Source organism: Ostrea edulis, chromosome 7 (genome assembly GCF_947568905.1).
Source record: "Ostrea edulis chromosome 7, xbOstEdul1.1, whole genome shotgun sequence".
Lineage (NCBI taxonomy): Eukaryota > Metazoa > Mollusca > Bivalvia > Ostreida > Ostreidae > Ostrea > Ostrea edulis.
Genome location: NC_079170.1, coordinates 23892186 through 23915421, shown reverse-complemented (window position 1 = coordinate 23915421; position 23236 = coordinate 23892186). Strand labels below are relative to the sequence as shown.

At 34.1% G+C, this 23236-nt stretch overlaps 2 protein-coding genes and 1 pseudogene across 2 annotated transcripts in view; 1 reads left to right on the top strand and 2 right to left on the bottom strand.

Moving 5' to 3' along the window:
- Nucleotides 1-265: 265 nt before the first annotated feature.
- LOC125656612 (ATP-dependent DNA helicase RecQ-like) lies at nucleotides 266-2095 on the bottom strand (annotated as a pseudogene).
- A 4700-nt stretch (nucleotides 2096-6795) lies between these two features.
- Nucleotides 6796-23236, bottom strand: part of LOC125656004 (receptor-type tyrosine-protein phosphatase C-like) — a 158491-nt gene continuing 142050 nt past the window's right edge. The window contains exon 9 of the mRNA XM_056145620.1: nucleotides 6796-7146. Within this exon, the coding sequence (XP_056001595.1) occupies nucleotides 7063-7146 (84 nt within the window). The 3' untranslated portion in view covers nucleotides 6796-7062. The remainder of the gene's footprint in view (nucleotides 7147-23236) is intronic.
- Nucleotides 15501-23236, top strand: part of LOC125655795 (platelet endothelial aggregation receptor 1-like) — a 35207-nt gene continuing 27471 nt past the window's right edge. Inside the window, exons 1-2 of the mRNA XM_056143748.1 lie at nucleotides 15501-16353; nucleotides 17058-17189. Of these exons, the coding sequence (XP_055999723.1) occupies nucleotides 16287-16353; nucleotides 17058-17189 (199 nt within the window). The 5' untranslated portion in view covers nucleotides 15501-16286. The remainder of the gene's footprint in view (nucleotides 16354-17057; nucleotides 17190-23236) is intronic.

The following is a 23236-nucleotide window of genomic DNA, read 5'->3' as shown; positions in this document are numbered from 1 at the left end:
GAATTAAAAAGCAATTAACCTACTTAGTACAACTCTAATGACATAGACTGAGCATGTTCAATCTTTCTCATAGATCCTGAAAACCAGATCCTCCCCTTTGAATATAGCTTTTTATCCGACATGACCTTTTATATCTCGCCCTTTCATGCATGTAATAGAACAAATCTTACCCTGACCACTGAAAAGGAAAAGCAATAATATTAATTTTGATGGTTTTTTATTCCCCCAACCCCATCAGTTTTTTTTTTTATGAGAGGTTATTGAAAAGTCAGACATAACATGAATTTAAGTCAAGTGTGCCATCTAAGAAGTCATTATCTGAACTTCCAAAAGAATCTTCAGCCTCATTACTGTCTGAGTTGGATATGACACTCTGTTCAAAAAGTCTCCCCAAGGAAAGATATTCACAATTGCCACAACTACAAAGTATGTGGCACACATCGCAGCATGTTTGTTTTTTAACGTCCTGTTCAAGTTCACTTAAATTGGATTCACTCAAAAATTGATTCGTAATGTTTATTCATCTACAACTAGGTGAACGTAGGATATCGTTCATGGATTTGTCAAGTCTACGCAGATGATAGGCGTTAAACAAAATAAGGGCAATTGATGACTCCACATCTCTTCCAATGCGCCCTATTTCTTGCACTAAGTCTGCAATATTTTCGGGTATTCCGAACAGAATTACAATGTTGCAATGGGACACATCAATACCCATCCCTAATGCAGTGGTACAAATCACTAATCTGATTTTTGAAGCGTTATTCTGGTCACTTATGCAATTGACAATTTCAGTTTTTTTGGCAATGGGTGTTTCTGAATGAAACAGTTCAATAAGAGGACTTGTGCCATCCAATTCCTTAATGAGATAAGTGTAAAGTTTAGAAACAGCATTAATGGTAGAACAGTACAATAATGTTTTGGGAAAGTCACTCTGCAAATGTTGAATTCCATCCACAAGCCAGGACATTGTCATTTCAAGATCACTGGATACTTTAAATATTGAGTATTTTACGTTAGCTTTATTTGGAGACATAACAATTTCTACTGTGTTTGGTCCAAACGACGACTGCTTTGAAACTCTTTCTGAATTTTTACTGTAGATGTTGCGCTTAGTGCGATAACACTGGCTTTTGGAAATAAAAATCTTAATTCTCCCACATGCGAAAACCACTTCCTAAATGCTTGTTTCTTTGAACCCATTCTGTCTTCACCCCTACATAAAATATAAACAATAACCTGGTCAGTGGTTGTGATCAAAACATGAGGAACAGTTTGTTGGAATAATGATATATACAATGCACTTACTTACAATAAGTAAATGAAAAATTACCATGTTGCAATCGTATGAAATTCAACAATGACTATGTTTTGTACATTCAATTTCTTCATATCTTCTCTCCAAACAGCATTACTTATCAAATATTCTGGAGATGCATAGATGACATATATTTCCCCACTGAGTATTTGCCTGTCACTTTCTTCACTTAAACCTGTAAAAACATTTTTTAAAGAATATTCTGTAAATGACTGGTACTAAAATATGTTCTTCCATTTTTTAAATTATGTTTATTATAGTAATCAATAAGCATCTAACGCCTCTATTGTGTTATTTCCAACCTTCTATCCACAGGGTTTTGACACAGTCCGAGGAAACTTGTATATCCTATTATTATAATACTATATACCAAAGTTTGCTCAGATTGTGTCGAAACCCCGTGCAAATATTTGTCGATCCGAAACTAAGCATCAGTGAAAAAAACCGGTATCATGGTTTACATAAAGCCCTTTTACCTATGTACGCTGCCGATATACCCGGTACAGCTGATATTTTCTTCACCTGGTCCTGCATTAGTGCAACTAAAGAACAACAGACTAATATCATAGCACTAAATCCGGGGTTCATCTCGCGCAAAAGTGGAATGAAGTCTTGAAAAGGCAGCGATTTGCCAAAACCAGTTGGCAAAATGGCCATACAGTCTTTGCCTTCAATCATGGCATTCAATATGCTCCGTTGTTCTTTCTTTAAAGCACTAACACCGAAACGTGGTAAAATTTTCTCTAAAGCTGCATCGATTACTTTAACGTAGGCCATTTTTCCTTTCATACCGATTGCATTTTGTAAGAAAAGCCCGCGATTGGTTGAAACAAAAGCATTTCATTGGTCGACCTCAGGTTACCAAAGTAGACACTGACGTGACCCCATACGGGATGTCTTCAGATCTTTGTGTAGCGACATAACAATAACGGAGCGGATCAAAGATTTTATTTTAATCAGATTGCTTACAATTTGACTACTTATCCTCCAGGACACGGAGAAGCGCCTTATCAACATCAAATGCAAGTCATACAGTCAGCGGAACCCCAAAAGAATCACGAGGTGACTACAGGACCTCATAATAGAGGTCTGCGGAGAGAAAACGCTTCACTAGAGGTAGCCTATCCCCCGGGGCATGTGGCACATCATTTTGATTACAAACCGCCGTTTGCACCGCCAGAGTGGCAAATTTACAACCAACTGGACGTAAACATTTTTTAACCGGCTAAACCTGAAGCGAACATTACTTTTCAATAAAACAAAATATGTCGCGAGTTTCTTTTTTTTTCTTTAGATTTAGTGCTATATTCAAATTAAGAACAGTTTCTGTTGTTAAAAGAAAATGAAACGGGCAGTGAAATTGCATTTCCTGCATGATAGTCTCCATAACGATCTAATTAAAATCAGATCCTAGAATACGCTCACAATCGCTACAATACTTACGCAGAGTATACGGTGCGGATCTAAGAAGTCGGATTTTAATTAGATTGGTCTCCATAACATACTCACACAACACAACAATTAGCGCAAGCTTGGTTCAGCAATCGCAATTTATTGAGGAATAGCAGTATATTGTGTATTACTAATAGATCAATTTGAAAAATTGAGGCAATAGCCCGATATTTGACAAATATTATTTTATTGTACATGTTTGTGAGTGAAATATCAGTAATAAAGTTTTAATTGGACTCCATGAGTAAGTACACCAGTAGAGAAAAAAATATATCAGGAGTAGGGTATCTTTGGGAATAATGAATATACTAGATTTATGATATATATATATATATATATATATATATATATATATATATATATATATATATATTATAATCACTGCAAAGTAATGCATACGATACACAAACAATAGTTGTATTCTTCACAAAAATTGCGAAGTAAGAGTGTGAAATACCAAAATTAACAAAACGACTGATTGATTGTATCTTGTTTAACGTCCCTCTCGAGAATATTTCACTGATGTGGGGGTGGGATGGGGGGTCTACTGTCTTGCAGCAGTTATAGAAAGTAGATCAGCTGCTGGTGTATATTGCACTGCTTTGTGTGATAAATAGTTCTAAAATGTCTTTTGCACTCTGTTTTTGCAATGATTCTAGGAAGTTTTTTTTATTGTGTACCACCACTTGCAGTGGTTGTAAGTTTTTTATTATACACTTTTGCAGTGATTGTAGGTTCACTAGTTCTTTATTATCTCCCTTCTAAAAAGGATGTGACACTTCATTTGAACAATTGTGAGTCTCAAGGATGCTCAAGGATGCTTTATGACAATTTTGGTTGAAATTGGCTGTTGGTTCCTGGGAAGTAAAAATTGTGTAAGGTTTACAATCGGATGGAGAGAATGATGGAGAGAATGATTTCTGCTAAACAACAGGTGATCAGAAAATATCTTTAGCCTATAGCTCAGGTGAGCTAAAAACAACTAATCCCAGAAATATTTCCTACACTATTGAAAAGCAGCACCCCCATCCCCAGAAAATAAAAGAAAAGAGAAAGAATGAATTCATCGTAACGGTAATATAATAAATAAATAAATAAAAAACCTTTTGGGCTGGATTTAGTTTTAGACTTTACAAAAGGCTCATCGGTATTTCAGGAGGATAATTCGTACCCTCAAGTTAGACCCTGGATTATCCTTCCGTATTCTAGTTTTTGACTTTCGGCCAGACAAACACAAAACCTTGTTTTCACATATCGCACTGCCTTCAGTGTATAAATATAGGAGGGCACTTTTACTAGACTTCTTACTACGATGTAACATGATACATGTATTGTTTACGCATTTTAAGTTCGTTATTTCCAAATAATAATTCATAGTTTTTGTGAACCTTTATCCTGATTTTTTTTTTTGGGATAGAACGTCTATAGAATGCATCTGGACTCTTTTGTACTCTCTCTAAAAGAAGTTCTTGATTGGTAAATACAGAAACTTTAACTTAACATATTTTTATTCGTGGCACATATACTTGAGTTGAGTATCACAGAGTGAATGAACATTGTCCTCGTAACAAAGTCTGCTTCATTGAGATATAGTTTCTCTTGAATACAGGGAAATTACAATTTGCTTTCACTTAAATGCCTTTTATATGAAGGATGGACACCATTTACATGTAGATTATTGAAGGAACATTTCTATACAATATATAAAAGAAATGTTGAAAATTCGAAATAGATAAAAAAAAAAATGAAGTGTGATATGGAGTGGATTCGAAGCACGACAAAATGAACCTCTGCATACAATGACAGCTGGCTAAGTTACACTAAGTTCAACAACTAAGGAATTTGAATACGAACCAGGTTGTCAAAAACAGGTTCAACAATTTTTGTAGTCTTTATTTCTGAATTTTGATCCCAGGGCAGGGGGGTATCCCTTAAATATTCTATTGATTTCAAATGGTTCATTAGGTTGCAAACTATTAACATATCATAATTTTATGAAAGTCCATGTAACAGTGTGACTTTTTCCGGAAATGTGTTCTCCCCCTATGTGTCTTTTATTTTGTTACCCTGGATTGATCGTTTAATTTGCATTAAAAAAATATTCTCCAAAAATATAATGCAAAGAGGAGAGGGAATGGTATTATTTGATTACGGTTATATACATCTAAACATAGTGCATTGTTAAACTTTGTTTCTGTAATCACGTGCTCCGTTAATGCGACATCAAATCACTCGCTTACACTCAGCCAGAATAACGACAGTTTTGTAGCAGTGACGATGCTAAACATACCAGTGGCGGATCCAGGAATTCAGAAAGGGGGGGGGGGGGGGCATGTGAAAGTGAAGTATTAGCTAAAATAATCAGCCATTTTGGTTGCCAAATATGGAGTTTTCATCTATATATCTTTGATAGTGGCACAACAAAATACGCACACTTTGATGGGCGCCGCCATTACTGCTGGCACTTTGAGTTTCCGGAATACTTACGGCGATTCCCGTTCGTAATCGACAGGTCACGTAAGGTCATGTATTTTAATGAGTTATACGAAAATATGGGCGCTGTGTCCCATGGGAGGTAAATTGAGTGCGACCGACCGTGGATTTCCAACGATGGTAAAAGTCAGGTAAAAGAAAATCAGAGAAATACAATCCGAAGATCTGACATTGAATTAAAAGCGTGCATGGATCAATATTCACCGCCATGATGAAACAAGAAAGAAATGTCATAGATATTATCCCAAAAGATCAGATGTCACATAAAATAATTAATATTTAATCATTAATTTGTAAATGTTTAAGCGAAATTAAAAAAAAATCACAATTAAAAATTGAATATGATTTTTCATTCATAGGCATTCTCATACAAAAGCAGAAGAACACCTACCCGTAAAATATAAATGTGAAACAATTTTATAATTGGTTCATTAATGATGAATTCCATCATTATCTAAGTCAACAGCAATATTAGAAATTAGATGTGTAAATGTATACAGTACATACATCACAGTGTATAATGCAATGTTTCTATATGAGCTGTACATTGCAATTTTTCTATTTTTAAAATAGTCTGTTAAAAACTGTTACAATGATAATTATGCCATTCATTTTGAACAGATTGAGTGTTTAAACTACAAATTGCGCGTGAGAGCCATTTATTTATGGTAGTCATATTTAAAACTCGAATAACTGTTGAAGCAGCTACTGAATCAAAAAAAAAAAAAAAATGGCGGCGTCAATACGGCTCCCAAAATTTTCAGTGTAGGTATGTAGAGATTTTCTCATCTCTCTAACTGATTTTGACTTTTTCCTTACATACGTGTTACCGTTAGAACCTTGCACTACGAACTTTGCTCGGTATCAATGCTGCCAATCAGTCGTAAACAGGGTTTACCGATGACGAATTATCTGCACTGGTAAAAAGGATGTCAAGTACTGTTAAATCAGCATTAACAGTCGAAAATAATAAAAGAGAAAACAGTTATTCAACTTATTTAATACAATTTGAAATTTTCTTCATGTTTACGTCTTATTTCGTTGAAATTTGCTTTTTTTTATTTTATGAAAAACGTCACGAAATGATTTCGTTTTTGCGTCATTATACTATGTCATCATTGTAGTATGCCATCAATCACAATACAAAGCTTTCCGTCTTGTTCATGTACGTTTAATTACCGCGAACCTCAGTGAAAAAGCCAATCAAAATGCCGTATAGAAAACAGTTGCAAGAAAATAACATTTTTTAAAACTCGTTTCATACATAAACTCAAGATAAGAACTTGACACAAGCGTCAAAGATATCTCTTCAGCACGAAGCGTTAATTGTGAATTGAATATATTACTAGTTGAGGGAATACCCAGAGTAGTCTTGAATGCACAAAACACTGCACAAAGTCATCCTTGCTGTATTTCAGGAATGGATTTATATATATATATATATATATATATATATATATATATATATATATATACATACATATATATATAGTAAGATATGGAATAAATTGAACCTCAAACAATATTAATTTAGTACAATTTGACAATTATTCTAATGTTTATTAAATTTTCGATGCTAATATGCTCAATTTATTTCGAGAGACAATGCAATTCTAAGGCTAATATTAACAGTATGTTCAATCCCCAATTAAGTGCATATCCTATAAATTTTAGAAATATGAAATATTTGAAAATTTACATTAATCACGCAGAAATGAAAACATTATTTCCGCAGAAACGCATGTACAGTTTGAAAATCCATAATATTATAACAGACAGCGCGGTGTGATAAAACAGCATTACAACACAGATAGGCAGCTATGGCAAACATTCGTGTCTGTAAGTCCTTCAACCAGTGCATCATGGAGAAAGATGTACTGCTCCTAAAAATAAGAAAAGAACCGGTATAAGCAGGAAGTAGATCATGAATCATCGCTACACATAAATAATTAATGGTTATGCTGTGCTTGACACTAAGATTTGCTATGTTTAGTGACAGTGATTTATGGTCACAACATATTCTTTATAAGCGTCCGTACCAAATTTAAGCTTCTAATCTTTCCTTTTGAGAAGGCTGTGTTTGTTTACTAGCATTTATTTCTTCCTTTATGTCGGATTCGAGAACCTTTCAATCTTAAACAAGGATGCCACCCGATGGTTTTGTTATTTGTTTTGTACACATGTGCTTTCTTTTAAGGTACGATGTTGGAAAGAAGGAACCATGAAGTGGATAAATGTTCATAAGATCTATTGTTAAACAATTGCAATTGTCATCCTACATTTTATTTGATTGATAAAGACATATCCAATAAACTGTAATTGTATTCATTTAAATATTGATAAATTAAAAGAGGTTAATCAACTTTAATGTTGCACGACTGAGTAAATTACATACATTCTAGTTGTTTGAAATTAATCATTTCAATGTTTAGCACACATGTTAAGTTAAATGATATTTCATGAAGCAGAACATATTTAACAGGTCACTGTAACAGGAATTATTTTCTTTTCAATCTGTCATGATTCAAGTTTTACTCATATAAATTGAAATCAAATAAAAGCAAAACAGGCTAAACAGTTCAATATTTCATCAAATATCTGCATAGTTAACAGTAAACGAAAATTTGCTATAACAAGCAAAATGATACTGTAATTCACATCAATGTATCATTATGGTATGTAATATTCTTAGGATAAACAATCTCTTAGATAAATGTAAAAAATGAAAAAAAGATGAGTCACCTGGTTCAAAATATTGACAAAACCATCAAGGTCTCTATTGATAGCCACTAATCAGCGAGAAACCACAAATTACCTTTGCCTTTGATCTTAGGAAGGATCACTTAGTCTCAACTCTCTGCCAAAACGTAAATACTTTAAATTAAATGCATTTCCGTTTTCCTACAACTTTAGTCCCTGACTGGAATGATATATATGATATAAGGAATCCTTTTGAATATACCTATTTTCAATCACACGTACTTAACAGGCAAACAACCGCCGGAAGTCATTTGTTTAGAGGATTCAGCGTGTTTGCACTGCTCTAAATTCTTTTTTATTTTCATGGCATCTATGAGATTGGTTGGTCATTTGTTCTACGTCCCGGGAACGGCAAGAGCTGTAGGTGAAAACCAACAAATTTAGATCTATTCTTCGGGAGCATTTCTGTTTTAGATATGTAGTAAAAGATTGGAAAACTTTTGAGTTATATCACCGCTTATTCCCAATGATTTGCTTCAATCTTGTAATGAGCACCATTGAGTTGTTATACACCGTCTAGAGTTAAACTAGTACATGCATGATTTTAGGATTTGTTTTTATGATCTCAAATATATAATTTCTATATTTTTTTTTCTAAGTGTATGCTAAATAATTAGTGACAGACATTTTAGCAGGTTTTTTTCTAGTCAATGATGCTTAAAATTCGTCATTTTCATATCTAGTGATTGTAATTTCAATAAAACCTGGCCTTGGTATTATTTGAAGTGTTTGTGCATTGTGGTGATTGTGATTGAGAGTAAATATTGAATAACAAAGCTACTATTCAAATAATACAATCGAAAGTAACTCAATCGAATGACTAAAATCGACATCTAGACGTTGCAGAATACAAAGAATACAACATTAAGATTAAGACAAACACAGACTCCTGACAAACCAGAGGAGGGGCCAGGTGTTTTAAGGGTGTAACACTCTCCTGTTGATTTATCACAACTATTCTGAGCTTTCGATCTTCATCAGGTAATGCGCAGTCAGAATTACTTGTAAAATACCGACTGATGTTTCGTATGAAACGCCTGACAGAATTTAAACCAATGAGATGTTGTATCTGTAAATTACAAAAATATAAAGACCATAAAATTTGATTTGCGAAATCTTCACTTTAAAGGAGACTGCTAAAATTCCAGTACCATCAACTTCATAGCCTGTCTTGATTTAAAAGCTCATCACACCCAGAACATGATTGTGCGCATCGAAGCAATGGAGAGACATAAAACGATATGCAGGTGATAATATGATATTGCTACATTAATATGGAAATTTGACGATGGAGAAGCTGAAATCATACCGCGTGTCATAACGTTGAGTTGTTTAATTCGTTGATTTTATATTATATATGCCTACGGATAACCCCGTTTGTTTGATCAAGATATAGGGCTCAGGGCGGGTGTGACCGGTCGACAGGGAATGCTTACTCTTCCATGGCACTTGATCCCACCTCTGGTATATCCAGTGGTCCGTGTTTACCCAATTCTTTATTTTGTGTTGTTTATATGAGATTGATCAATGTTCTCTCATTGCTTAACGTCTGGAAAAATTTGCACTGATATGGAGACGTCACCATTACCTTTGAAGTGCTACAGAATTTAGGCCTACATGCAAGGTGAAGATAACGAACAGTGATCAATCTCATAACTCCTACAAGCAATACAAAATAAATAGTTGGGCAAACACGGACCCCTGGACACACCAGAGGTGGGATCAGGTCCCCTGTTCACCGGTCACACCCGCTGTGAGCCCCATATCCTGATCAGGTGAACGGAGTTATCCGCAGTCAAAATCAGTGTGCCAAGAACGGCTTAACAATCGGTATGTAAGCTCGGCGAATGTGGCCTTTGAGCAGGGGGGGGGGGGGGGGTCTTTATCGTGCCACACCTGCTGTGATACGAGGCCTCGGCTTTTGCTGTCTCACCCAATATAGTCTTTTCTGGGACCGGACCGTATAAAGTTGAGTAAGTGTATGCGTATAAATAATTCTAGAATTTGTTTAGCACTGCCAATCATATTGAGCTACATTGACGAAGAAATACCAATTCTATCTTATTTTCAAATTGATCCTCGGGTTTACTGGTGGAGATTGGGTAACTCTGGATTATGCAACTGCAGGCAGCTGGTCAATCGGAACAGTCGTTTACCTGGGAAAACGTAGTGACACTCACCAACCGAACACGAGTTCTACGAGCTGGATCCAGTTACAGAAACATGGTACAGGGTCTGAGGTGTAGCACCTGACGACGACCTCAAAATTCTTGCCTGATGACGATATCAAAATTGTTGTCTGGCATAATTTTATAATTTCTGATTAACAAAGTAATAACTAGTGGCACCCTATTATCAAAATGTTCTTTGGCGACCCTACCCTAATTCTCTTCTGTATATATTTTAGTTATTTCACATGTACATACATACCTACATCCCTATTACTGTTACCTATTACTAATATTACTAATTATGTAATAGTTATGGTATATTTATTTTGGTGTATTTTGATTTATTTGGACGAAGGACGGAGACTCGTGGGATTACTAATTATTACCTTCTATTAGATCCAAATAATTAAAAAAATATTTTAGATATTTAATTTTATATTTACTTATTATATTATTTTAAATTTTAATTTACCTTTTGAATAGATTAAATAAAAATTATTATTAAAATTAATAAATGAAAAATATAATTGATTATAAATAAAAAAAAATTAATTATTTAATTTTAAATTAGTTATTATAAAAAAAATTATTTTAATTTATTGAATAAATAAAAATAATTTTTTTTATTAAAATTATTATATAAACAAAAAATATAATTTATTTTTTTAATTTTTTACTTTTTATTTAGTTTTAATAAATATAAGTTACTTCTTTATTTCATTATTATTTATGACATACGACCACATGTATGTGTCCGGCCATCAAAAGACAATACCGCAGTCATCAGACGTGTTGGTACACGATGATCCTTATTTATTCATTTTTAAACCATGGGACAACCCATACGTTCCATAAGGAGCATATGTATGTTACTACAGCACACTTCAACTTCACTATGTTGGTGCATTTGGGAGGTGTTGGAGGGTTAGGCTGGATCGCAATGAGATGGATAGTATTATGGCAGATAATACAGTCACCAATCGGTTAAAGATATATAGTTAACCAATCCTACGAATATCAAACAAACACTTAATGACAGGTTGTATTTCCTGAGACTATTATAACGACCATAACATTTACGAATGCTGCCTTTAAAAAAGACTGTTAAGGTATTCAATGTATAATGACCATATTTCATATCTAATAAATGGATGGTGGGTTTCTTGTAAGCATGGTATCATTTTGAAGGGTTCATCAAATAAGAATAATCCACTAAAGGAATTTTCAAAATTTTGTTTACTCCTTGATTTATTTTACCTAGAATTTAACATTGAAGTATATGGGAAAAACATGATTTATTACAATATTTTAAAAACAAATTATATTTTCATACAAATTCTCTTTGTAGAAAGTTACGTACACTTTCTCTTCATGAAAATATGAAATAAAATTAATAATTGACCAAACACATTTTTAGAAAATTAGATTTTTCTTATTTTTACAAAGGACAGACAACTCTTCCAAAAAATTATTAAGTGCAAAAAGGTCAGCTTATAATCATTTACCAGTCATGTGAATTTCATCTGCTTCACTTTCATCATTATTCAACAATAAACATTTATGTTGATCTAAATCCTTCAAAAGTGTTCATTATCCTTTCATGATATATGGAATACCTTAAAACACTTGTAGCATCAACTGATTTATCATTACACAACCACGAGTTTGAAATTGACGATACATAGAATCTGCTCTCACGAATCAATTGAGAGACAAAAATGCAAATACAGGTGGCAAATGAATAGGTGTGGGAAGTTGACGATGGAAAAGCTGAAGTCATCCCCTTTGTCATAAAGGTGGGTTGTAAATTTGTTGTTATGTTCAATAAACTATCCAAGTACGAAACAGATATAAAAAGTTCTATGATGTCTATGATTTCGAGTTCACATGGATATATCTAAATGTCGCCTTTCAGGCCACAACAAAATATTTTGTCTTCTCATGCTTTTGGATAAATCATGCCTCGTAGAAGTATAAAAACAGATCAATTATTTTATGAGTACAATTCGTCTCCATGGGACTTCCAAAATAGTGTTGAAAGACCTGATCACTTACGAATAGGTATATATTGTAAATGAGAAATCCCGGCATCTTTTTGGTATTAACTTCAGATCACTTTTTGCGGAATCAGAGTGATGTTTAACATTTTTGATGACTGCTCAGGAAACATGAATGAAAGGCGACGATAACGAACAGTGAGTAATCTCATAACTTCTTTAAGGAATACAAAATAAAGACTTCTACATATTCCATTTTTGTTGATGAGCAGTTGTCTATAATACCAAAACCCTAGTCATTGATTTATCGTGAGGAATGGCTCTGTAAAATGTCAATCTAATTAAAAGCAGGATTCTTAGATCCGCACCCAATAGTATGCGTAAGAAAATCTGAAGTAACCCGACTAAGGGTCATGTTCATGTGAACTTTATGTTAGCCAATCAGCGCGTCGCCTATGAGGTCGTCGGTGTCCACAATTGAAGCAAAATGGCTGCAGTTGTTGGGTTTGAAAGAAAACACATTGCACTTAGATGTGACGTCACAATGCACCGTTTACGTCGACTGGGTTTATTCTTCGCGTTAATTAAGCAAACCATTTTGAAAACTATTCAAATTGTACTCATCCCTATTCATGCACAAATCGCAATTCGCAATTAATTTGATTTGGGTGCATTTTATATCGTACGTTTTGTTGTTTGTATGGACGGAATAAATTAGGCATTATTGCGGAAGTTTATAATTTCTTATGTGAAAATATATAATTTTATAATGTGGAATAAACTTCGTGGGAGACTTGTTTCCAAATTGCCGGGAACACCCCAACTAGCCACCATTGTCTGTATGGCGCAATCTGACAGGCTGATAGTTTCCATGAATATTCCAAGCCAAAGGTCATGCGGATGTGACCTTGTATGGGATTATGTCAGATCATATTGTAGCGATTGTCAGCGTATTTTAGAATCTGAGTTTGATAAGATTGGTAAAATGCTGAAAAGTTATACTTTTTGATGTTGTTGATTTGGGAAAAGTTTTGTCGTTTCATATTTACAAGAACTTCTTTGGGACTTTGTAGAATCCATGTTAATTTTAACCACTTCTCTCACATGTTTGTGGAATAATACGTCTTAAGTTTCTCCTTCACAACAGTCAATATTTTGTGTCAAGCAACTAGAAATGTTCAGTACACCATTTACTGGATTCAGCGATGCATCTCTGTACGGATTGTTGTGAATTTTCGGAATAATGTATAGGACCGACAACTCATATTCTTTCGTTGAATTGACTGCAATATTAAATGTGGTTTAAAATTGAAACACGATTTTGAAGGATTTCATCTTTTGAAAGGGAACTAGCTGTATAAGTAGTATTACCAAATGTGGAATTAATAGTTCGTTTACAATACAGATGTAATAATGAGTCTTACAAACACAAACAACTCTGTTATGCACAAAGATAGTCACCCAGAACCAATAAACATTCCTCGTTTGAATTATCTAATTCTTTCATCTCTTCTGGTTTGCTACATTTCTAGTTCACTATATATTTCGCGTCATAATCTTCCACATCTGCTTAACATTTGATCATGTCATTGAACACAGAGGTTAACAGCAAACTGTGAATTCCGCTTTATAAAATACGGGATGCCAAGCTTCTCCATCGTCTACTTCTCACATGTATGAACGGTGGAGATAACGAACAATGATCAGTCTCATAACTCCTATAAGCAATACAAAATAGAAAATTGGGCAAACACGGACCACTGAACACACATAGGAGGAGTAAATATCCCTTGTCGACCGGTCTCACTCGCCGTGAGCCCTATATCTTAAGCAGGTGAACAGAGTTATCCGTTGTCAAAATCAGTGTGCTAAGAGCGGTCTAACAATCGATATAAAACAAGTCAGTCAGCAGCTGACCCAATGATAGGTTATATTGGCAAACTAGATCGTTATAACGACTTTGGGATTTTCACAATGCTGCCCTCAAACGAAAGTGTTGAAATTCCTGCACCATCATCTTTTTTGTCAGTAGATTTCCTCAAATTAAAAACTGACTATCACCACCATCATCTGTAATTCATAAGTAATTGCATGGATATATCAGCTCAGTGTGTGCTGCAAAACAAGGAATCAGTTTTTCTGTGTAATTTAAATTATAAGAAGATCTACGTTAAATCTTTAGTTTTCACTTATTTGGAATCTTTTAACCAACAGTTGAATAGTTATCTATTCAACAATAAACCGTGTACTAATCAACAGTTTAGTCGTTGAATACTTAGCTATTCATCTGCTAGGTATTGAATATTCAAATTATTTAATGACTAAACACAATGAATGACGTCACTGATTTTTTAAAAATATCAGAGTACACGCATGATTTCAAATGGTATCCTGGATAGAAATACTAAAACTTAATACGGACATTCACACAAACCACCTGGATCAGAAAACATATGCATGCATTTTCTTTAAGTTTTAAAAGTCTCTCTCTTCTACAGTTGTGGCGAGAAATTGGGGTCCGGGAAACTTGAATTATATTTTACCATACTTTTAAAGGAATTAGTGATATGAAAAATGAACCCTTATTCCATCAATATCAGTATATTCACAAAATTCATAATTTTGTTTTACATCAATAGAGATATTGCAGTTTCCTTGTTCCTTGTTTTATTCCGTGTTAAATAAACGAGGCCATGAAGTTGATTAAATTATCAGTCATGTATTTAACGTTCTTCTTAGTTAGGGAGACGTTTCAAAACATGTAAGTAATTACTTGTAATGAATATTTTCATATTGATATATGTGGCGGAATTATTAAGGAATATTTGTTAGGTTACTACTTTTAAATGCGCCCGTATTACTGCAGAATATCTTCTTCATCTTGAAACCTGCAAACATTTCATTATAAGTGTCATTGCTAGAGTTGTGATAATGTATTAGCCTAATGGATATGAAGTAAATACTTGTCTATAGCTTTGACTTTAAACATATGAATTGAGATTTGATCTGGATCTTAAAGATGCATTCAACAGGGAACACACTCTGGTTTAGATAAAAACGTTTAAATTTCATTCTTTAATCGAATGATATAAGTCTGACAACAAAACATTGATGCTCACAAGATTAATTAGCGTTTTTTGAAAAGCTTATGTTATATAAAAAATGGTTCTCATTAAGAGATGAAAACAGTATTTTAAACCCTTCATTGAGTGTTGCTGAGGTGAATGTGTCGTTATACAACGACGTATAAATGAATCGATCAAATTTCATAACAGTAACCTCTTTAATCAAGAACATTAAAATCCGGTTTAAGTAACAATTTTTCTTCATAATCCTCTTGTCAATTGTTTGATCCGGGTTAGAATAGATCCTCAGTACTCTTCGCTTCTCGTAAGAGGCGACTAAATGGGACGGCCCTTCGAATGAGACCGCAAACACTGAGGTACCGTGTCACAGCAGGTGTGGCGCTATTAATATCCAACCCTGCTCAAAGGCCATAAGCGCCGATCATAGGCTTAAATTTTGCAGCCCTTCCCCTGCAATGGTGATCTCTCCATATGAGTGGAAGAAAACCTGACCAACCGATTAACATGAACTTGTGCATTCGCATGCTAAGTTTCACCATCTCTCCTCCTTCCACAAATGTGTACGATCACGTGCTACCTTGTTATGTTCTAATCTATAAATAAGCATCGAGTCTGTGAAAAGGTACACTTGGGCATATTCAAGCTGATTGTTTTCCTTAGCCTCCAGTTTTACATCGCTGTTATATTTTCTACGTGTATTTCAGGGTCAACGGAAATAGAGAAATTTAAAGATTTCATAAGAAGTGTAAAGCTTTCAAAATCAATATGCTTAATAGGGAAATTCAGTAATTTCATTAGGAGTGTAAGGTTGCAGATTATATAATTTCGGAATCCGTAATGACATGCAAATGTGACGTCGTTAGTATAGCGCATGTAAAACAAAAACAGCTACATTTAATAACAAGTGTTGAACAAGTTGTTATTACATATCATATATCTGTGTATTATCTACCTTAGATTATACATTATATTCTATCCATCTTCACCATGAACTAATTCAATTTTGATAATGAATGACAGAACAGCAGGATGTGTTGATGGGTACTACAGAAATGGGACAAGTGGGACATGCATCAGTGAGTAACCAGCTATTATTGAAACTAGGAAGAGTTGATGTTTTGTAACTATATATGATAAGAGAGTATCATCTTTATAACTATGGAATTTTTAGTAATGAGTTTTATTTGTTTATAGGTATTTTTACGTCTTCTCGAGACGTAATGCTTGTGCGGAGTCGTAACAAGCTGTAGGTGAAATAGTAACACATTGTGACCCGTGCAGAGCACATTGAAATTCCTAATTTGTGTCAACACATACATGACACGGGACCTCGATTTGTGAGGTCATTACCGAAAAAAAACCCATTGCCTTTCACTTCTAATAGTGGGATCTTGGTGAAGGAACAGTGACTACCTATGTTAAACGTCATACGTTTGATGTAAATCGAACTTGGCTGCGAAATGGGTTGCGAAACCGTTCGCGAAACAAGGAATCTCATCACTGAGTTACTACGACCAGTCTTGGGGAATGTCCTTGAGGATATGAACATTAATTTCAGAATATGTTTTGTTATTTAGAATATGATATACTGTTCGTTATCTTCACCTTGCATACAGTTCACTGCTTAAAAGTTCATTTCATCAACTGCTATTGTACTAACATACTGCACAATATGTAAACAAATGATCCAATGTTTAAATTGCTTTAACTTATAGATCAATAGTGAATATCTTGTTATGTTAAGAATGTGTATAAAGTGTTCAATGTTTGCTTTTGACAGAATGCCTCCCAGGGTACATAGGCCCAAATTGTTCCGTACCCTGTTTAGAAGGGTTATACGGAAATGAATGTCAACAGCAGTGCCCTTCTTCCTGCTCAATCTGCAACATTATTGATGGAAGTTGCCCGAAAGGTTTGTTAGTTATATGAATTATATCAAATGTTGCGAGACAAAACCAAAAGCATAATCGACGAGGAAGACAGTATGTGATGACACTTATATAGTTTGTCTTAATTTCATAAACATATTGAATTGGATTTTCTGGAAATACAGATTATTTAATTGTGCTTCATTTGATACACCTAGAAAACCTTGTTAGTGCTTAACAATTTTCCTTGTCAGTGCTTTCTGAATATCATATAATCACAACGATGTACACACTATTACAAGCGGTACATAGTATAATACTTTTTTGTACAGAAATTAATATGTACTAATTTGTCAAATAAAAGTTTGAATGATGTACAATAAGTTACAGCATGCATTATGGGAGAAATTTGTTCTGTTTTACGCATACATCTTTGATTGATTGATTGTTTTACGTCCATTCGAGAAATTTTCACTCATATTGAAACGTCTACTTACAACTTTGTGGTCTCCAAACTGACACAGTATGAAAAAATGAAGATAACAAACAGTGATCAATTTCATAAATCCTATAAAGTATACGAAATTACGAAAGAGCAAACACGTACCCCTGGACACAGCAGAGGTGGTCTATATCTTGATCAGGTAAATGAAGTAATCTGTAGTAAAAATTGGTTTGTAAAGTACGGCATAACAATTGGTATGAATCATTTCATACAGCACATCATTCGATCTAACACGGGACGTATTTGTTTTAATTACCATAAATTTAAAGGACACATATCATGTTTTCAAAGCATACAACATTACATGCATTTCGTTTTCTTTATGCTTATATTAATTAATTCTAATAGTTAGTTCGCCGAAATTTTGCGATAATTAACCACAATACAGACTTAAATCTAAGCCCCGATTTCAAAAAGTCTAGTTAATTAGGTAAGTAGTCACTTGGTACAGTGACGTCACATGCGCCTTTCGGATTGTGAAAGTACTGCGATATATTATTAAAAACTCAACTTTTAGGGGCCTAATTTATTTACCATGGGCAACATTTAAATCGATGTTGACAAATTTTCCGAGTTTTATGTTTTCGCCACCAGTGCACACATATAACGATGTAAATACCCAAATATAGCGAGTAAAGCGTGTATGAAATAAGCAATTATGTGAGTAAATAATGTTTATATGCATGGGTCGCTGTCTACAAACTCTTTGGTGATATTATTCCTTTAAACATCTGTAATTGGTGCTGTTTTTCAAAAATAAACAGTCCAATCATTATTTATTTTTGGATTAGACAAATTATGATACGTTAAATTGTTGACAACTAGGCCCTATGCCAAGCTATTGTCACGAGTGCATTTCGGAAAAAAAGAAAAAGACAACACACACAAATCAATAAAAATAATTAAATTTAAAGTGGAAATCACATTATTTTATTTTGATAAAGCAATCTTATTACTATTTTTGAATTGTGATCTGCACGTCTTTAGTAATTACAAAGTGGGAGCACGGCGTTATTCTGACGCACTCAAGTGTTACGAGTTCAAAAAGGACATAATTTTATAATTCAATTTAAAGTTAGGAAATACAATATTCTATTATTTGTATAATTAAAAGTTCAATTATTTTGTATCTTTAATTTTTTTTTGTGAAGCTACCAGTTGGTAGAAGTTACATTACATCGTTGATATATGTTGTTTCAAGGTGAAGGTCAGTTGATCCGAGTGTGTATTGAATTTGAAGAGCAAAACATAATGTATGCTATAGGCGTACCAATGCTTATAGCTTCGATATATCCATTTTCTCGCAGTTTATCAGGGTCTCTGTCCAAGCGGTTTTTGAAAAGGTTACTGGGTGTGTTTTTTAAGGTAAAGTTCTTGCTCCAACAAAAAAAAATATCCACGTTTTTTTTCTCGTACCATCCTTCGAAAAATTGAAAAATACTCAGACTAAATCCTTTCTACCGACAACTAGTACACCCGAGTACGGCACAAAACATCTTAATGCATTATTATTTACTAGCCGTTATCGTGATAATTGGCTTTTTGTCGATTAAATCTAATCTGTGTATGAAATGGCTAATAGCTGTTTTCAAACCCGAGGGCGCATATGACGTCACACATAATGGCGCGTAAACTAGCGAAAGAAAATATGCATATCGCAAGATTTTAATTTCATCGCTTTCAAACTGGAAAACTACGCCAAATATTTCATTTAAAACAAATTTAACGTAGTTTTAGGCATAAAAAGAATTAATTTTGCTGAAAAAATGAAAAAGTTTAGAAACATGCGCTGTGTCCTTTAAGTAATGTTGACCTTAAACGAGGTTGTTGCAACTCCTGTAAGATCAACCTATTTGTCGATAGTGTACTTCGATTTAAAAGCTGATGACACACAAATCACCCTCGTGCTTATCGAATCAGGTTAGAAAAATAAACATTATATGTCGTTGATAATGGTATATTGCTACAGACCTTGAAGAGTGCGACTACACCTCCAGAGCGTTTTGTTTCGTTCCTCGCAAACCGTTTATAGTTCCGTGCATACCGTTCAGCGTTTCGTGCAAACCGTTCACCGTTCCGTGCAAACCGTTCAGCGTTCCGTGCACACCGTTCAGCGTTTCGTGCAAATTGTTTCGTGCAAGAATCGTTCCGTGCATGATCAAGCCACACCCATAGAAACGTGCAGATCGTTCAAACCACGCCCTTAGAAACGTACAGACCGTGCAAGTCATTTCGGCATGGAATGTAGGACAGGTAAACATTGTTGGGAATTCGACCAATTATTTCAAAATGTCTATAAGAAAATCCGATACCACTTTCTCACCCTTGGTAGTTTCTAGCAAGTGCAGAGACATGTAATATCTTTGCCCTCGTAAATTTTTCATTTTTATTTTATTTATATGTTTTTTTTTTTGTTTATAGGAATAATTTATTTTTCTTGTTACATTTGTGTGATCAAGTTTCTCTTTTTAAATAAAAAAATATTTTTATCAAAATCGGTTATCGGAACTGTCTCCACAATGCAAAGACCGACCTGTGTATAACTTGTATATTCTACGCAAATTTCAAGGTCCCCTCCCTTGAGGATATGAATATTAATTTCAGAATATGTTTTGTTATTTCGAATATGATATACAGTTCACTGTCTAAAATATCATTTCTTCAAATGCAATGATACTAAAATACTAAACAATATATAAACAAATAATCCAATGTTTAAATTTCTTTATCTTATAGATCAACAGTGATTGACAAAAAAGAATGGTTCTCATTAAGTGAATATTTCTTATGTTAAGAATGTGTATAAAGTGTTCAATGTTTGCTTGGACGGATTGCCCCCCAGGATACACAGGCCCAGATTGTTCAGTACCCTGTGTAGATGGATTGTACAGAAATAATTGTCAACATAAGTGTCCTTCTACCTGTTCAAGCTGTAACAGTATCGATGGAAGTTGTCCCAAAGGTTTGTCAGTTATATGAACTATATCAAATGTTGCGAGACATCTTCCTAAACACATTGAATTAACTTTTCTGGAAACACAAATTATTTAATTTTGCTTCATTTGATATACATAGAAAACCCTGTTGGTGCATAACAGTTTTCTTCCCCGGTGCTTTAGAAATATCATATAATCACATATAATCCCAATGTTAAACGTCATACATACGTTTGATGAAAATCGAAAGCGGGCCGTCCGGTTGAGAAACGAGTGCCCTCATCGCTGGGTTACTACGATCAGTTGTGGTTAATGTCTTTGAGGATATGCATCTTAATTTTAGAATATGTTTTGTTATTTCGAATAAGAGGAATATTAAAATCCTGTATTAGACATATCAGAACAAAAGTACGTACCATATATCCTTCTCTGTTTAGTAAACCAGATGTGATAAAAGAATTAAATAGGTTACATGAGGAGTATGTTTTGGTTCCAGCTGACAAAGCTTGTAACAACATTGTCTTTGTTTGTAAGGCTCATTATCACAACTGTATTTTAAACGAACTTGGCATTAATTCCACTTTTAGTTATCGTATTTATACTCCAACTGCCCTTTCAGAAGATGAAATTCTTCAAAACCATGCTTCAGTTTCAGACACATTTGATATCCCAGTCAATGGATCAAATGAATATACCGTACCTATATAAACTACATAAAAATCCTAGCAAACAAAAATACATTGCTATTTTTGCTCCCCACGACAATATTAACAACTGTGAAGGAGAAACTTCAAACTGACTGTACGACAACATTTGCCAGAAGTGTAAATTGCGTTAAATTGCTTTAGAAAAACAAATTTGTAAATCAGACATGTGTATATTAGACAGTTCACTGTCTAAAAGATCATTTCATGAACTACAATGATACCAATATACCAAACAGTATGTAAACAAGTAATCTAATGTTTAAATTTCTTTAACTTATAGATCAATTGTGATCGAGAAAAAAGAATGGCACCCACTAAGTGAATATTTCTTATGTTAAGAATATGTATAAAGTAAAATTTATACCGTAACAATTTTGATACACCAGATGAGCATTTCGACAAATAATGTCTCTTCAGTGATGCTCAACCGAAATGTTTGATATCCGAAATTAAAGTGTCCAATGTTTGCTTTGACAGATTGCCCCCCAGGATACACAGGACCAAATTGTTAAGTACTCTGTGTAGATGGATTCTTTGGAAAGAATTGTCAACATAAATCTTCTTCCATCTGCTCAAACTGTAACATTATTGATGGAAGTTGTCCCAAAGGTTTGTCAGTTATAGGAATTATATCAAATGTTGAGAGACAAAACCAAAAGCATACTCGACGACGAAGACAGCATATGCTAATGCATATAAAGTTTAATTTCACAAAGACGCTCACATTATTACAAACGGCAAATTCATTGAACATGATACTTTTTTATACAGAAATTGATTGATTAGTTCACGTCCCGTCGAAACTTTTTCAATCATATTAAAACGTATATGTACAACTCCATGATCCCAAATGAAGATACCAAACCGTGATCAATTACATACAATCAATAAAGAATGCGAAATGAAAATTAGGGCAAACACGGATCCCTGTATACACCAAAGGTGGGATCAGATGCCTGAGAGGATTAAGCATCCCCTATTGATCGGTCACATCCTCTGTCAGCTCTTTATTTTGATCAGGTGAAATACGTAATATGTAGTCAAAATCAGTACGTAAAGCTCGGCCTAACAATTATTTCATACAGCGATTGATCTAACGACGGGTTGTATTTGTAAATTTTGACCGTTATAATTACCATGGATTTATGAAATGCTGAATTAAAAACAAAGGTTGTTGAAACTCCATATTCGCTACCCAAGGGTTTTAGGTCCACTCCACTCACCACGAAGGGAGCAGAGTGGACCAAAACTCTTGGGTATCGAATATGTTGAAACCCCTGTAAGATCAACTTATTTGTAAGTAGCCTACATTTACTTTAAAGGTGATGATACGCGAATCATACTCATGCTAATCAGTTGAGCGAAATGAACACCATTTGTTGGTGATGATAACATATTCCTAAATAAATTTCACCGGTGATAATGGCATATTGCTAAATAGATATGACAGATGGCCTAAAGCAAAATAAGTACGATCTGAAAAATGTATCTAAACATCTTTAATATTTATTTTCTTTATTTGCGTAGTACAAATGATACATGTCAGAGATTACCACTGGAGTGCATGATCAGAGCCAAGTTTTCTTGAAAGTTGGTTAACAATAACACAGTGGTTAGGGTTAACGCAATAATAAGTCCTTATCAAGTGATCAGCTAACGCTATGGCTAAAAACTGTTTTTCAAAAGGAATTTAATGCAATGGTTAGGTAACACTGTGTTAACTGCGTCGATCACTTGTTAACCATTTGATTACCCATAATGCACTTCCACTTCCTACACCTTTCTACAGACCAGTAACTAAGTACTTCGTTACTAGCTTGGAAATACGGATGTAATTATTTAATTGCGGTTATAAAATTTAGAAATTTATTTCAAAATTAAGGATTATCTCCCTCACGCATAGCTCTTATCTTTAGACGAATTTGACTCCACTTTTTGGCACA